The sequence below is a fragment of the Arachis ipaensis genome, chromosome B01 (genome assembly GCF_000816755.2).
Source record: "Arachis ipaensis cultivar K30076 chromosome B01, Araip1.1, whole genome shotgun sequence".
NCBI classification, from domain to species: Eukaryota; Viridiplantae; Streptophyta; class Magnoliopsida; order Fabales; family Fabaceae; genus Arachis; species Arachis ipaensis.
In genome coordinates this window covers 71,925,010-71,942,024 of record NC_029785.2, presented here as the reverse complement: position 1 = coordinate 71,942,024, position 17,015 = coordinate 71,925,010, and the positions used below count along the sequence as shown (strand labels likewise).

The 17,015-nt window shown below is 36.1% G+C and overlaps 2 protein-coding genes across 2 annotated transcripts; both read right to left on the bottom strand.

The window, feature by feature from the left end:
- On the bottom strand, positions 5,720–6,803 carry LOC107618579. The gene is made up of 2 exons (XM_016320690.2): positions 6,417–6,803; positions 5,720–6,341 (listed from the first exon to the last, which is right to left on the bottom strand). Exons 1-2 carry the CDS (start codon positions 6,771–6,773, stop codon positions 5,871–5,873), a joined length of 828 nt encoding a protein of 275 aa, XP_016176176.1. The 5' UTR covers positions 6,774–6,803; the 3' UTR covers positions 5,720–5,870.
- On the bottom strand, positions 11,779–14,732 carry LOC107618588 (deoxycytidylate deaminase). The gene is made up of 9 exons (XM_016320699.2): positions 14,173–14,732; positions 14,013–14,088; positions 13,864–13,903; positions 13,621–13,679; positions 13,219–13,256; positions 12,742–12,805; positions 12,478–12,531; positions 12,161–12,259; positions 11,779–12,071 (listed from the first exon to the last, which is right to left on the bottom strand). Exons 1-9 carry the CDS (start codon positions 14,376–14,378, stop codon positions 12,015–12,017), a joined length of 693 nt encoding a protein of 230 aa, XP_016176185.1. The 5' UTR covers positions 14,379–14,732; the 3' UTR covers positions 11,779–12,014.

The following is a 17,015-nucleotide window of genomic DNA, read 5'->3' as shown; positions in this document are numbered from 1 at the left end:
GATAAAGAAATAAAAGGATAAACAAGACAAGAATTAAAATTAAATAGAAAAGATAAATTGAAATTGAAATAAAAAAAGGATAGGTTGAAATTGAATACAAAGAGAATCACTCTAATTTCAATCCAATTTGTTAACGCAACAAGAAAGGGACTCCTCAACCTAACTTGTCAACGCCATAGTTTGAGAATTGAATCGAAGAGAATCTTCAACCTTTTACTCAATTCCTCGATGCAACAAGAGAGAGACTTTTCAACCTTAATTGTTCACATCATGGTTTCATCACGAAACTAAAAAAAGAATTTTCAAACCTTTAAATCATTCTGAACTACGACCACCCTAGTTGATGAGGTATTTATAATCTTTTATTAGTTTAAAATATAGAAAACATTGAGCCACAAACATAAGGCCCAATTTAATAATTAAATAAACAAAATCAAAATACATCAAATTAAATTAAAACATTCTAAAAATATAAACGAATATCTTCTAAATAACACTTAAACTCTTCATATCACGAATATTTGAAGCACATATCATCTTTATAATATATAAGTCCTTATATTTTAATTTTTTTTTAAAAAAGAAAAACTTAATTAAGTTGTGGTCCTCAATATTCATTCACCTTTTTTCCTTCATTAGCCGTATTTAGTATTCACTAACCAGAAAACCAGTTTTTCTTGTTAGCAATAATTTTTTTTTTTGTTCTTGGTTAGTGATACAACCGTTATACGTCGGTTACGAATTATAGCTCGGCGAATCCCTTTTTAATCGGCACATTAACTTTGCCGACTTTATGGCATTAAACCACTATGATCGGTTACACAGAAACGGTCAATAAACGGCCATCATCTCCGAGTTATAAAGGAAACAGCTGAAATTGAAAAGGTAGATCATCGTTCTAAGCTAAAATAACTCTTCAAATAATTCTCTTTAGCTGACTTGAGCGTCGGAGTGCTTTTTGCAGGTGCTCCCCCCCTTGTTTCACTTGGTGGTCGAGGCATATTGAAGTTTTCCAATAAGGTCGAACGTTCAACCCTCCAAGGAGACATATAGCTCGGCCACAACCAGGCAGGAACATTTGGCACCCACCGTGGGGCCGAGGTTATAGAAAAATTTTCTTTCTAGGCCCCAAAATACCCTAACATCTATTAATGGCTGATGTGCCTCCCCCTTCTACGTCCGAGCTCCTTCGGATGGTAACCGAGCTTCAGCAGGCAAATCAACGCATGGCTGAGGCAAATCAACGTATGGCGGAGGAAAATCAAAGAATGCAACAACAAATTCAGCAGATAGCCAACGCCCGCCTTGAGCACAACGACACCCATCACGGGCGAAACACCAATGATGAGCATCAATCCCACCCAACGCATGTTTCGGAAACCCCTCAAGATGATGATGGCGGAGGTCCCCATAACAATGAAACCTCGCCCAACGACGAGGAGGATGAGCCTGACAACTCGGCAGGACCTTTCACGGCCGATATCATGAACTTTCAACTGCCTAGACAATTTACATTGCCAACGACTCTAACTCCATATGATGGTTTGGGAGATCCAAAGCAACATATCAAAAAATTCCGATCTATCATGATCGTTAACGGTGCATCTGACCCTATTTTATGTCGTTGTTTTCCATCCTTTTTAGATGGTCCTGCACTTGACTGGTTTTGCTCTTTGCCTGTAGATTCCATTTCACGTTTCCAGGAGTTAGCAAAACAGTTTGAAGATCATTTTGCGGCATCAGCAATATATTTACATGATTCCGATTACCTGACGACCGTTAAGCAAGGCCCTCAAGAAAGTCTGAAGGATTATATCACCCGTTTTACAAAAATAGCCATGCGGATCCCCGACCTTCATCCTGAAGTACATCTCCATGCCATCAAAAGCGGCCTCCGCCCAGGAAAATTTCAAGAAGCTATTGCAGTATCCAAGCCAAAGACGTTAGCCGAGTTTCGAGAGAAGGCGAAGGGGCAAATCGATATTGAAGAACTTCGACAAGCTCGCAAGGCTGAAAGGTCGTCGACTACTAAAGACGACGACAGACCTCGGGACAGTAAGAAGAACTTCAGACCCACCCCCCGCTATGAGACGTATACTCAGTTTAATACGAAGAGGGACGATATTATTAAAGAGATTCTGAACTCCAAATTGATTAAACCCCCTCGTAAAGCTGGCAGTTACCCTGAACCGAAGAACATCGACAAAAGCAAGTACTGCACATTCCACCAGAAGTATGGTCACACAACCGACGATTGTGTGATCGCCAAAGACCTGTTAGAACGCTTAGCAAGACAGGGACACCTTGATAAATTCATCTCGGGTCATATGCAGAAGAGAGCTATTCCGACTTCAGATCCATCACCTGCACCACCATCATCATCATCATCGAAGGACAAAGAAAAGGCTCCTGCTCAACCTAGAGGCATAATCAATTGCATCTCAGGCGGTTATGCCGGAGGAGGACAAACAAGTTCGGCTAGAAAACGTACATACAGGGCCATGTTAGCACTTGGAGCTACCACGAGCAATCCTCAGCCAATGCCAGACGTTCCAGAGATGACCTTCTGCCAGACCGACTTTAGTTGCCAGGACACCAACTTGGATGACCCCGTTGTCATCTCTATCCAATTGGGCGACTTAATAGTTCGGAAAGTGCTGCTAGACCCAGGCAGCAGCGCCGATGTGTTATTTTTTACTACATTTGAAAAAATGAAGCTAAGTACTAACATTTTACAACCATCTGCAGGAGACTTGGTCGGATTTTCAGGAGAACGAGTTCCAGTTATGGGTTCAGTGTGGTTACAAACCACACTTGGTGAGCAGCCTTTATCTAAAACACATGATATCCAGTATCTTGTTGTTGACTGTTTTAGTCCCTACAACCTTATCTTAGGAAGACCTTTTTTAAACAGATTTGCTGCAATTGTATCCACTGTTCATCTGTGTGTCAAGTTCCCTGTGCAGGATAATATTGTCGCCACAGTCCATGGAGACCTACAAGAAGCTCGATATTGTTATAATACAAGCCTAAAGCCTATCAAGAGAAGTTGCGAGCGGCGTGTAAACTCCATCAGTGCCGAACAGCCAACGCTGGCCGAGCTTGATCCCAGAGCCGATTTTCAAGATCGTCCATCACCAAACGAGGAGCTAACAAAGCTTATATTAACAGATGACCCGACAAAGTTTACTTTCATAGGATCCTCCATAAAAGACAAGGAAAGGGAAAAGCTCGTCCATTTTTTGCGGGAAAACACTGATCTATTTGCTTGGACATCTGGAGACATGCCAGGCATTGACCCATCTGTCATTACTCATAAATTGGCATTAAGCCCGGCCGCCCGACCAATATCCCAGAAAAAACGAAATCTTGGAAATGAGAAGAGGCTCGCATCTATGACCGAAGCCAAAAAGCTCATTGATGCAAATTTCATCCGAGAAATCAGGTTTACAACTTATTTCGTGAGCAAATCATTACAGAATGCCGAGCTTCGCTATCCGAGATTAGAGAAGCTCGCCTATGCACTAGTTTTTTCGGCAAGACGACTACGCCCATATTTTCAGAGCCACACTATCAATGTTAGAACTTCTCAACCATTGCGACAAATACTCGCCAAGCCCGAACTTGCAGGACGGTTGATAAAATGGTCCATTGAACTCTCCGAGTTTGACATCCATTATCAACCACGAGGATCTATCAAGTCACAGTACTTAGCAGATTTCGTGGCCGAATTCACAGGATCAAGCTCGGATACGAATACTGCAGACTGGACATTATTTGTTGATGGGGCTTCAAACCCTCATGGGTCTGGAGCAGGAATACTTTTGGAAAACACTGAAGGAGTTGTTATTGAACATTCTCTTCGATTCTCATTCAAGGCTAGCAACAATCAAGCCGAGTATGAAGCCCTAGTCGCCGGGCTCAGGTTAGCAATTGAACTACATATTGACAATTTGCAAGTTTATTGCGATTCTCTTTTAGTTGTTCAACAAGTAAAACAGAGTTTTCAAACTAAAGACCCAATTTTATCAAAATATTTAGCAATTGTCAAAGACCTCATGCATCGTTTTTCAAAAATTGAAATTAACCATATAGCGAGAGATCAAAATCACAGGGCCGACATATTATCCAAACTAGCTACCACTCAGTCACACACTGCCTCACTTTTACAATCCACCCTTCATGAGCCGAGCATAAATATAATTAATATCTATCATATAGACGATGAAGATAGTTGGCAAGACCCATATATTCAGTATCTTAGAAGTGGAGAGCTTCCAAAAGGCCTCCAGAACCTAAAAACGTTCAAAAGACAGGCATCTTTCTTTACATTACTGAATAACAAATTGTATAGGCGAGGCTATTCTCGACCATTGTTAAAATGCTTAGACAGGTCAGAGGCCGACCTGGCCTTAGCTGAGGTACATGAAGGTATTTGCGGAATGCATTCAGGGGCAAGGAGCCTAGCACAAAAGATTCTTCGTGCCGGTTTTTACTGGCCGACCATATGGAAGGACAGTCAGCAAAAGGTCCGAATACTCAATCGTAAGCTGGCCATTTAACCAGTGGGGAATCGATATCCTCGGACCGTTTCCCACTGCGCTAAGACAGGTAAAATATTTAATTGTTGCAATTGACTATTTTTCTAAATGGATTGAGGCTCAGCCACTTGCTAAAATTACATCGGCTCAAATAATATCATTTGTCTGGAAAAACATAATTTGCAGATTTGGTATACCTCGTCACATCTTAACTGATAATGGTCGCCAGTTTACCGACCATAATTTTAAGACTTTTTTACAGAATTTAAAGATAAAGCAGCATTTCTCCTCAGTAGAACATCCTCAATCCAATGGTCAGGCTGAAGCTGCAAACAAGGTCCTCCTTCAAGCTTTAAGGAAAAAGCTCGACGACGCTAAAGGACTATGGGCCGAGCTTGTCCCAGAGATTTTGTGGGGTTATAATACATCAACACACTCCGCAACTAAAGAAACACCATTTCGTTTGGTATACGGATCGGAAGCGATGATACCTATTGAGATATCACAAAGCTCCTTAAGAACACAAGCCGAGGATTATGACCATGCTCGACGAGCCGAGCTCGATTTACTAGAGGAAGTGCGAGCCGTAGCGGCTGTGCGCCACAAAGCCTTACAGCAGCGAATAGGTCAGCGCCACAATAAAAGGGTGAGGCCAAGATCCTTCCACGTCGGAGACTTAGTATTGAGGAAAACCGAAGCAGCACGAAGGCCACCCACTCATGGAAAACTCGCAGCGACATGGGAAGGCCCCTACCGTGTTCACCAAGTGCTCGGAAAAGGAGCATATCGATTGGAACAATTAGATAGCACGGTACTACCTAACACTTGGAATATTCAATCCTTGAAACAATACTATAGTTAGCAATGCAGAATGCTGGCACTCTTTTTCCTACCTTGAGATTTTTCCTAAAAGTTAGGTTTTGCTCAAGGAGGTTTTAACGAGGCTAGCTTACCAAATTCAAGATGTAAAGGTACTGCGTCAGAACAATATTTATCTTCTTGTTACGACTTACTTTGTTTATGATAATCTTATGTTACATACTTATCCATTCACAAACGGTATCTTATCAACACAAAAGTCGCATTAGACTCAAGTGCGCAAAATCAATAGCTGACAATCTTTCAGCACCTAATAATGATCAAACCCCATATGACGATATCAGCTAAGCAAAATTTATGACAATAAACCATTCAAATATATTGTCAGCAAACAAAATAACAGTCATTAAAGGGGCCATACACACTTTAATCAAAGCACATAGTGTTCATGAGAGTATTAGCATCTCTCAACACATCACAAAATATAAAACTAATTACTTCAAACATTTCTTAATCGGCTAAATTATTATTACCCTCTTCCTCCACAACTTCTTCATCATCAACCAACTGACCATCCCGAACCACCTTGCTCGGATCCAAAGCGGCAAAATCCTCTTCAGGATGTAAGAACTTCGCTTGAATAACGGCACGTTCAAAACCCTCGGCAAAAGCATCAAGGATCTCAGCTTCATGATTAGACTCCATATGTTTCAATTTTGCTGTAACCTCAATGATCTGGTCGCTCATTGTAGACAGTTCGTTTACCTTTTTTCCTAGAGACTCTACTGCCCTTTCATGATCCTCTTTCACAAGTTTCAGCTTTTCTTTTGAAACTGACAGCTCTTCTTTAAGCTCGGTAAGAACAATTTCCTTTGACTTCAATTGCTCCTTTAGCTCAGTTATTTCTAAATTATTACCCAGCATCATCTTATGCCTTTTTTCCTGACTTCGCCCGATGCTAACTAGTCGAAAACCTAGAACCTGCCCAATACCAGAAAATCAGTTGGAAGTTTTCAAAAAATATATACATATATCATTACATGAAACAAAACCGACCTGCATGAATTGATCTATCCCAACATCCCCAACTTCCTCAATGCGAGCAACGTCGGGAGCAGATTGAACAATCTCATCTGCCAAGACATTGAAAGGGAACTTTTTATCCCACACAGACGAGCCATCACCCTCTTCTTCGAAAGAATGCAGCTTTTCTTGTTTAACAGTAAAATTCGATAACTCACTCAACGGTACCGCTTTTTCCCCTTCCTCCAGATTAATCACCTCAGATTTTCTCTTCTTAAAAACAATACCCTTTTTCTTCTGTGCCGGTTGGTTAACCTCAACCTCACCCTCTACCTTCTCGGCGTTTGAAGAAGACCCTTCAAAATTTTTCATTTTAAACCGGGCCCTCATGCTCGAAGCCGAAACTCCAGGAAACCTCCCCCCTACAAAAGAAACACAACCTCATTGAGAACAATTAAACAATATAAGCAAACCCAACTTAGGTAGCGCAAACAGTGCCTCACCAAGGTATTGCACAACAGATGCTTTATCCTCTTCCCAAGGAAGCAAATCCGACACAGATACTAAACCACCTCGGTCAACCATTTCCATCAAAAAACTTATAATACATTCATTCCGAGGTGTTATTAGTTCAGGCCCTAGGATATGATTGGGTTGACAACACCAGTATAGGGGAAACTTCTCCCCAAGATGTTCATCTAAATAGAATGGAAATTCTTCATCTACTGGCTTTACCTTGAAGAACATTTCCTTAAAATCTTTGAAAGAAGATTTATATAGTTTGAAAACAGAAAATCCAGGAGTACTATTCAAGTTAATCCAGAGACCTTTCCATACACCCTTTGCTTGAAACAGGGAGAAAAACAGTTCCAAATCAGGTTTAATTTCCAAAAACTCCATTAGGATTTGAAAACATTTAATGAATGCCCATCCGTTAGGATGAACTTGAGAAGGTGCGCAATTCATTTGGGTTAACAAATTGCATTCAAACTTAGTAAAAGGAAGTTTTACAGATAGTTCCTCAAGCACACAGCTATACATATAAAAGTTTTCAAAACCTTCACTTCTATGAAAAATTCGATCCGTACGGTTGCATGGCAACAACTCAATATGAAAACCAGGTCTGACCATCTTAGACATATTCAGACCCTCGAAACTCTCTCTGTCAAAGAACAGAGAAGCCCTTATCTTCACATCATCATCTACCCATTCATACAAATCATCATCCTCTACTTTAGGAAAAGCTTTCACCTTTTTGTCACTCATTTTTCTTTACAGAAATTAGGAAGGAAGCAAATAAGAAAATGCAGTTACTTACCTCTTCTACTCATTGTTTTTGAAGGAAGATGAAGTGTAAACTGCAAGCTGTATTACCACGATAAGCGCAACCTGAAAAGAAAATTTCCTTTTCCCATTCATTTAATGAAACCCTTTCAATTCCAAGCTGTAATCATGGCCATCAATCCAAGACCCACTTCCAACGGTTCCAAGCCTACTTAGGAACTTGAGCCTTGCATTGAAAACTGTTGACATTCATTTATACCATCATAGCAGTTACTATTTTAACTAATATTAATTGACGTTACAAAGAAATGAGTCAAGTTGAACTGGGGGCTCCATCCCTGCGCCGAGCTATAATTCGGCCATTTAATTTCAAAAGCTCAACCTGCCTCATTTAAAACACAGGCTAAGCTTGGGGGCTGTGATACAACCGTTATACGTCGGTTACGAATTATAGCTCGGCGAATCCCTTTTTAATCGGCACATTAACTTTGCCGACTTTATGGCATTAAACCACTATGATCGGTTACACAGAAACGGTCAATAAACGGCCATCATCTCCGAGTTATAAAGGAAACAGCTGAAATTGAAAAGGTAGATCATCGTTCTAAGCTAAAATAACTCTTCAAATAATTCTCTTTAGCTGACTTGAGCGTCGGAGTGCTTTTTGCAGGTGCTCCCCCCCTTGTTTCACTTGGTGGTCGAGGCATATTGAAGTTTTCCAATAAGGTCGAACGTTCAACCCTCCAAGGAGACATATAGCTCGGCCACAACCAGGCAGGAACAGTTAGCAATATTGGTTGAAGTTCCCATATTAAAAAATCTTGCGAGGCCCAAATTCATATACTCAGGTCCTTTTAACGGAATCCAATTTACACATATACCGTTACGGGACAATAATGACTCGGCTCCGTTTATTACAACCACATGCAGCGACCAAATCCGACACATTACTACTATTTGCAAATCATGTGTCCATTAACCAAATTACGATTCAGAGCATCTGTATATCTGTACAAAATTGCATCTGTACCATAAAACGACCCTAAAGTAAAATGCTCAAGTTAAAAAGTCCAAAAAGAAACTAGTGAGTTTGGACAAGTTGGATGACTCCTTTGAGGATCTTCTACTCCTTTCAATCATTCAATCCAAAGTGCATTTTGTTTCATGACCCAAAAAGAAAGAGTGCGTTTTGCTTTCTCCCCCAAAATAAATTCAGTGTTCTAATTTTTTAAGGTCTTTTTCAATAAAAAAAAAAAACGAAAATTGTGTTTTTTCATATAAAAAAACTAAAAAAAAAATGAATATGTACAATGCACACTTCCTTCAAATATTTAGTTACAATTTTTACTCAAAACAAAAAATTCCCAATTTTATATGGTCAAAAATATAAAATCAAACGTGCTATGATGATGACTAAAAAGAAAGTGCTATGATAACACTGGATTAAGAGAAAGTCTAAGGGCCAGTAATTTTTGTGTTTTGTGGCCAGCACTTAACCATCAAAGGAAAAATGAGTGATTTCCTATCATTAGATGTAATCTCACACCATTAAAAATACTATTGATGGCCAATTGATGGTTAGAAAACACAAAAGTTACTGACCCTATCATTTCTCCCGACTTATTGTTATTGTTCATTAATCATTACTTTGCTGTTTTTGGGTTACTAATTCAGAAGTGTAGGCATGAATTAATTTTTATATTGGTTTATTTTTGGTGATGCGCAAATTTGTAGGACAGTAGTTGGATACACAGGTATGTGGTACAGTATTTCGCAGGATGCAAATTGTTGACATTGTCATGTCGTTGGTGAAGAGATGCTGCTTAGCGCGGGGTTACGTTGCATTTATTGAAGGGAATAAAATGGAGGGAGCACGTTGGGTTTTCATATTAATCAGTCTTTAATCAGCCTTTAATCAGATTTAAATAATATTTAATTATTTTTTTAGTGTAATATATTCCTATTTTGTAGATACATATCTATAATTAGATTTTAATTTAAATTTAAATTTTAAAACCCACCCACTTCATTGGTAGTTACGGTGACTTTGCTTTACTTTCGTAACTTCACGTAACAGATACAGTTTTTTAAATTCCTTATTCTACGGGATATTCACACGCATTAGTGCCAAACCAAAAAGGACGCTGCCAGCTGAATTCTCCATCTCGTCTTCATTGGTGAAGACCATCACCACTTTCTAGCTGAAGCACTCTCTCATTTTGCATTGGTGAAAGGTATCATTATTTTCCACACATGTGTTTATGTAATTTGTTAAGAAATATCATGTTCAACATTTTTAATTATATTTTAATTTAAACATAAAAACACTCTGCTGATTTAATTGGAACAAGGTTGATCTTATTTAATTTTATTAATAAAGTTGTGCAAATAAAGTATATAATCAACAATTAATTTAAAATTGTGTTGTTATTTTTTGATTATAATACATCTGATAGTATGATATTTTATACAAAATATTTTTAAAACACATCTAAAATCAGTCAACTTTAATAATACAATATAAATATTAATAATACAATTATGAATGGTCGAATATAATTATATACATAAACTAAAATATTTTCAATTGTAGTTTCTTTTTCAATTGTAACACATCTAAAATATTAAGTTATACAAAAAATATTTTTAAAACACATCCAAAATCATAAATCTAAAATCTAAATTTAAACATTAAAAAATAATTGTAACACATCTAAAATTATGAAGTTATACAGAAAATATTTTTGAAACACATCCAAAATCATAAATCTAAAATCTAAATTTAAACATTAAAAAATAATTGTAACACATCTACTTCTCTACTTCTTTGAGTGTTTTGTACGAGATTAATTAATAATTTGATAGTTTAAGGTTTATTTTATATTTTTAAAATCAAAATTTTGAATTTTGAATAATTTGATTTTTAGATATGTATTTAAATTATAATATATTAATAATTAAATATATTAAATCTGAAACAAAAATTTAAAATTTAAATTTTAAATTTCAGTTTTTTTAGATTGTATTTTGAATGTGTATTTAATTTTAAAAAGACAATAAATCTATTCATAATTTTTAGTTGTGTTTGTTTTAATTTTTTTAATTATTGTAATAAAAGGCTGAATATTGTACGATTTTTAAAGGATACCTAGTTGAACCGGGGAATAAAATGGAGGGAGCACGTTGGGTTTTCATTTTTTAACGTGTCCGTTTACTGTGATTCCAAATTCTAATATTAGCATCCAACTTGACTTAATATATGTGAATTTCCAAGGATCTAGAAATTTTTAACGGTATGGAGGTAAGTATATGTATTACAATAAAATATTTTATTATAAAATATAATTGCTTTATCTTATTTCAAAAATCAAATTTCAAAATTCAAATTTCAAACTTCAAAAATTTAATTTTCAAATTTCAATTTTTAATTTTTAAATTCAAAATTTAAAAAATTTAAAATTGATTAAGTAAACCTAATTAAAATCTATAAAAACCTTTCTCTTCCCTCACATTAACTTACTCACCTCCAACAATCACACGCAGACCTCTCCCATTCTCCCCTCCTACCTCGAATCTCGCTTCTGCAAGCTCAAGTCTTTTCCGATCACCACCCACCGCGCTACTGCTGGAAAATCAACAGGGGCGTGTCTCTTCACCTTTCGATTCTTCGTATGAGAGAAATGGGTTGAAGTCAAAATTCAAATTTGGCTTCGTTTCATCTAGTTCTGGTTCTTCCAATGAGTCTGAAGAGAGTTTATTGTCTTCAATGTTCAAACCAACGAAAAAGGGTAACAATAATAATAACAAGAACAAAGTGAAAGTGAAGAATTCTTGTTTAGCGTCTTCACCTTCTCCTTTGCCACCTCGAAGAGCGGGGTGTTTCTGGTGCTCTCCGAATAAGGATTCCAGGAAGAAGAGCAAGGAGGTTGATTGGAGTGTTCTTGGTTGGGACAAGGATGATAAATTGCTTTCGGATTTGGGAAGCTTCTCGAGTAAGAAGCAGCACAAGATTCTTAAGGCATTGAAAAAAATACTTGTCACTCACTACAGAGTACGAGAAGATTCAAATTCCATACCTAGGCACAACACCATACAATCCCATTTTGGGATATAACTACAAAAACATTCCATATTAAAATTTTTTGGCCAAATTTGGCACGTTTTACAGTAAAATACATTTTTTTTAACAACACCGTTGTGTATGTTGGTTTCCTAGCTTGTTCATCATCCCATGAACTTTCCCTAAATATACTATATAATGCAACTTAGTATTCCAAATTTGATAGCCATTACCCAGTAACTCAGAAGATACTAAGACCACCTTAAATTTGTGTCAATCTTCGAAACCTAGCGTTCCTCAAACTTAAGATGAATTTCGTTCATAAGTGGTTGATGTTTCCTGACCTGCAAATAAGAATTCACATTATCGTTGATTAACCCTCACAAGCCAAATGAATCCTAAATTCCATATTTGTAAAAGGGGGTGTTTATACCTTAACACCAGCCAATGATAGTAGCTTGTGAGAAGCAGTATATGCAATATCAGAACTTTCTAACTTCTCCACAAAATAAACCACTTCAGAAACTCCTGACTGCAACAACAAATTGTAATTTATCATTTTTTTAATATGATAATATGTTTAGACTGAGCTCATTTCTTATTACAATTTCTACACTAAGATATGATTTAATCTAGTTTAGAAACAATAAGGCAAAGCACTATATCTGCATACTGATGAAAGCCTAAAATGGAGAAAAAAAATTGAATGCACAATGTTTCATCAAATCAATAATCCACAATGTCACCAACCTGGATTATGATCTTGGCACATTCATTGCAGGGAAACATGGTCACATAAAGCCGCTGCATGCATTAAAATAGAGAAAAGACAAATCGCTTAGCAGACCATACGAAAAGGCATTTGTCTGCCCTATGTAGTGATATGCACAACGTGTGTGAATGGCGTAGTCCAAGTGGAATTTATAAATATATAAATAAATAAAGATATCGACCACCAGAAGCTGCAATATTTTCAATTCACAAGAGGTAAGTAGAGAATGCAGTTGAACTTACTTGTCCAGCAGCAGAGGCGTGATTTGTGTTAAGAATAGCATTTACTTCCGCATGACAAACATAGCTAAAATAGGCACAAAGCATCATCAATAGGATCTTAAATATAATAACTGTAGCAACAAAATCATTAAACTGCAGACAAGAGTTAAGGCATTAGTTTTCAACTAAAGGAAAATTACACTGATATCCCTACAATTAGATAATAGTACACACAACACCACTTGATTTGTAAGGTCGGTCTCATGTTTACAAAAGAGGTCAATATTACATTATATAAAATTCAAGGATACCCAATGTCATATACACTTCAAAAGTTCAAATCTCACTAAAACTTAGTACAAACTTTTTTCAGTTGGAGAAGTGTAGTGTGTAATATTTCCCGACCTTAGGAAATATTACTGTAGGCTACCCTTTAACCAATACATGATTATTATTAATGGTCTTGAGAGAGAGAATATCTGAAAGCAAAAAACTTACGGGTATTTTGTCTCTAAAGGATTCCCACTCCTGGATTTCTAAAACATAACAGATTTCCAAATTAGATAAAAATGGTTTAAAATTCAAAGAAAAAGTTTAACAAAAATGCTATTTGCATACCAAAATCAGCTACCAAAATCAACCACTATGTATTTGTATACAAATACATGCATAGTTTAACTCATTTTTAATGTGTATTTTGTATTCCAATGTGTATTCTACCTGGGTGGCAAATTTTCAGCTACCAAAACTAGCCACTATGTAACTCATTTTTAATGAAATTTTGTATTCCAATGTGTATTTTATCGGTTGGCTAATTTTGGTAGCTGATTTTGGTGTACGCCTAACATGGTTAAAATTTAAAAACAACAAATTGCCCAAGTTATTCCCTTAAATACTAACCTTTGCCCATGGTAGCTTGTCATCGGAACAACCTCTTGGGAATCCATTATAGCCAATGCCTAACACAATAAAGTTAAGGAGAAAAAATGTAATAAAGTAGTAATTATGATTAAAACAATTTACTAATAATAATTAAAGTTCGTTCCATATAATTTATGCAATTCGTAGTCCCTGAATATTAGAGTAATATGGAATGTGCACAAGGTGTTTGATGGTTTGAGCCAATGAAGTTAAAAAGCTTACCAAGAATTATGTCATCCTGACTCACCAAGCATGCCCCTACCTACAAATAACAACACCAACACAAGCCTTGAATTCTTCAGAATCAACTCCCAATCTAAAGAAAATTATGAGAGAAAATGCAACATGCAAAATGAAACATCATATTTGACCTGCCTGTTAGGGTCCTTGGATCTTTCAGCAGACAAAAACGCAATCGCCATGAAATAATCATCCCACGACAAGTACCTTCAATTCAATTTTTTTAAAAAAGGGATTAGCATAATTGTAGTGAACAGCAACAATAAAGTCAAATTTGATAGACTGACTAACTGCTTGCGCTTGGAAGGATCGTAAGGGTCACCACGTGAATGGCGGTGATTGGAAACGGTTCCGTTTTGGGTTTGGGGATGGTTTCGGGAGCGGTAGAAGAAGCGGAAAGCAAGTGCAGAGGTAACGGCGCCAAAGAGGGTTGCGGTGGCGAAAAGAGTAGCGTCGCGAGCGTTCATGGCAGTTTCCAACGGTAAAACGGCCACCATCACCTTTTTTTCTTTTCTTCTAGTGTTTTTTTTTTCGGCGGGGGGTGGGGATTTTGGGGAAGTGAGAACGGAGTGAAGACTGAAGAGGGAAACTCAGCGGCTAATCGGCAATTTAGGTTCAGTGCGCGGGAACTTTGCGAGGGAACTTAACTTTTTTTTTTATTCCCTTTTTTCTTTTTTATTCTTTTTTTCGTTTAACCTTTTTTAGTTTTTTTGATCCTGTCTGTTTGGTATTTTCATGCATATGGATCGGATTGGTTGGGCCGGGCTAAAACATTGCTCAACGGAACAGGCCCATTTATCTGATGTACATAATACACCATATTCTTTTAAAGAACTTTTAAATGGACGCATATATTTCAGTAAATTTTAACCGTTAATCTTAATTTTATAATTAAGATTAATAATTAAAAATTACTAAAATACCAGTATATTAGTATATTTGAAAATTTGATCTTAGATCTTAATTACATATATTATATATATTTTTTATAATTAAGATCAACGGTTAAAAATTACCAAAATATTAGTACACCGGTACACTTTAAAATTTTCTTATAAATTATCACCTTAACTAAAATTAGGTCATAAAAATGTGACATGTGATTTGTTAGAAAAATGTATTCATAGAAAGCAAAAAGAACCATGATGGGTTTAATTTTTTCAATCAGTGTGTAATTGATTCAACAGAACTCAACATATCACATTTCTCAACTGAATCATAAACATTCAATGTTGAAAAGAAAAATACAATAAAATAAAACAAAATAACAAAATCATATTGATGTACATTCCTGTTCCTCTTTTACAAAAGTTTAAAATATTGGTATATCGTAGCCTACTTTCCATTATGACATTTCCTTTAGGATTTAGTCACGCATAACGCATTAGATTAATTTGTTTCCAATGAGAATGACACCCATGATAGAGTGATGCCTACTGTTCATTGAGGCTTGCTCTATGTGCTTCTCAACGGTGTATGGATCCTTGGAGATTAACATCACCAACTTAGGAACAATCATGAGAGGTAGCCCACAAAGGGTGCCTCTGTCCTTTATATATAAATAAATTGGAAAGGCTAATAATATTGAGGGGGAAAAGTCACAAAGAGAAAATAAGATAAAATAAGATAAACCAAATGCATTGCTATAAAAGAAAAATGTTATTTATATATGTCGAGAAACTTATTACAAACTACGAGTTAATATTTAAAGTGATTTCAGTCGAGTCTCAATATCGTCTTTAAATTTAAAATTCTTCCAAATTTATTTCTGAACTTAACAGCTATTGTTTCTGAGATATTATTCGATGATGGAATTTCGCTATTTTATTTTTAGTGCTCATATAGAATAAACAACGTTTGTTAGGGTTTAAAATCCCTCAAAATCTCCTAAATGATGTTGCTTATGTTTTATTTGGACGCAAAATATGAAACGATGATGTTTTACCAATCTAATATGGTTTTTAGCGTAGTTTTTATCCAACTGCATCATCATTTCGTCATCGAAAAGTATTTTAAGAACGACCATAGTTAAGTTTAAGAACAAATTTAAGGCAATTTTAAATTTAAAAATAATATTAAAATTCGATGGTTAAAGATCACTTTGAGTATTAATTCTATTAACTAAAATATATAATGGGAGAGGAAAACACAAATTAATGGATTTATCAATAGGATGAAGGAAATATAAACTATAGATAAACATTAACGTCTACTCTATTACTCTTAGGAGCACTACTCTATGGCACACCAGACGAAACATTTTAGTGGGGAGAGAGACAATTATTGAACATCATGCTATTGAGCAACGAGTATTGCAGTTTCGTGCATGATTATTTAATGCTCGCTTTAGAGTTTATCAGCCCTCTTGATATACACGTGAATTATTTTAATTTCCTAGGTTTGAAGGTGAAGTAATTATCCAAATCAGTATTGAAGTTTTTAAAATTACATATTTTAATTTTTTAAATTTTAAAATATATAAAGAGATGATGTAGAAACCATAATAATAACAACTAAATTTAAGAGGTTATTGAATTATGAAGGTCATTATTTATATACCTAATCTCCTAAGATATTGACACCAAATAAACTTAGAAAAATATTCTCAAGTAAAAAAATATACTTTTTCTTCGCATAATTACTAACTGTAGTAGCACAAACAGCTTTAAGATTATTTTGTGCAACATTATAGCAACTAAACTCTAACTTTTTTTTAAAAAACATGAACAAAACTAGGGGTGACAACATGCACCCTATGCGCGAGCATCCAACCCGACCCAATCCGGTCGAGTAGGGTTACCAACCCGATCTGCAGCGGATAGGGTAGGGTGCGGGTAGGGTTCTTGTGCGGGTCGGGTAGGGTGCGGGTTGAGCCTCAACCATACCCAACGAACTCGCACCCTATATATGTATATGTTATATACTTATATAAAAATTAAAAAATATGTTTCAAGTGTAAGTTGAACCAAAGATCTTTCACTAAATGTAAATGATCTTTAGCCACTAAGACAAGATCATTAATTGAATAACACATTTTTTTTTATATAAAAGCTAGTTCTATTTTAAATTATTATCAAGTTATATAATAATGTTGTATCTTTTTAGTAACCCACGGGTAAGGTCAGACACCCGCG

What these genes read in the sequence shown, in the direction of transcription:
- LOC107618579 (XM_016320690.2), bottom strand. Translation starts at nt 6,773, where the DNA reads ATGAGGGCCCGGTTTAAAATGAAAAATTTTGAAGGGTCTTCTTCAAAC. An exon ending in GGATAGATCAATTCATGCAG is followed by an intron (nt 6,342 to 6,416) that starts GTCGGTTTTGTT and finishes GGTATTGGGCAG; the next exon opens with GTTCTAGGTTTTCGACTAGT.
- LOC107618588 (XM_016320699.2), bottom strand. Translation starts at nt 14,378, where the DNA reads ATGGTGGCCGTTTTACCGTTGGAAACTGCCATGAACGCTCGCGACGCT. An exon ending in GATCCTTCCAAGCGCAAGCA is followed by an intron (nt 14,089 to 14,172) that starts GTTAGTCAGTCT and finishes ATTGAATTGAAG; the next exon opens with GTACTTGTCGTGGGATGATT. An exon ending in ACGCCTCTGCTGCTGGACAA is followed by an intron (nt 12,532 to 12,741) that starts GTAAGTTCAACT and finishes TAATGCATGCAG; the next exon opens with CGGCTTTATGTGACCATGTT.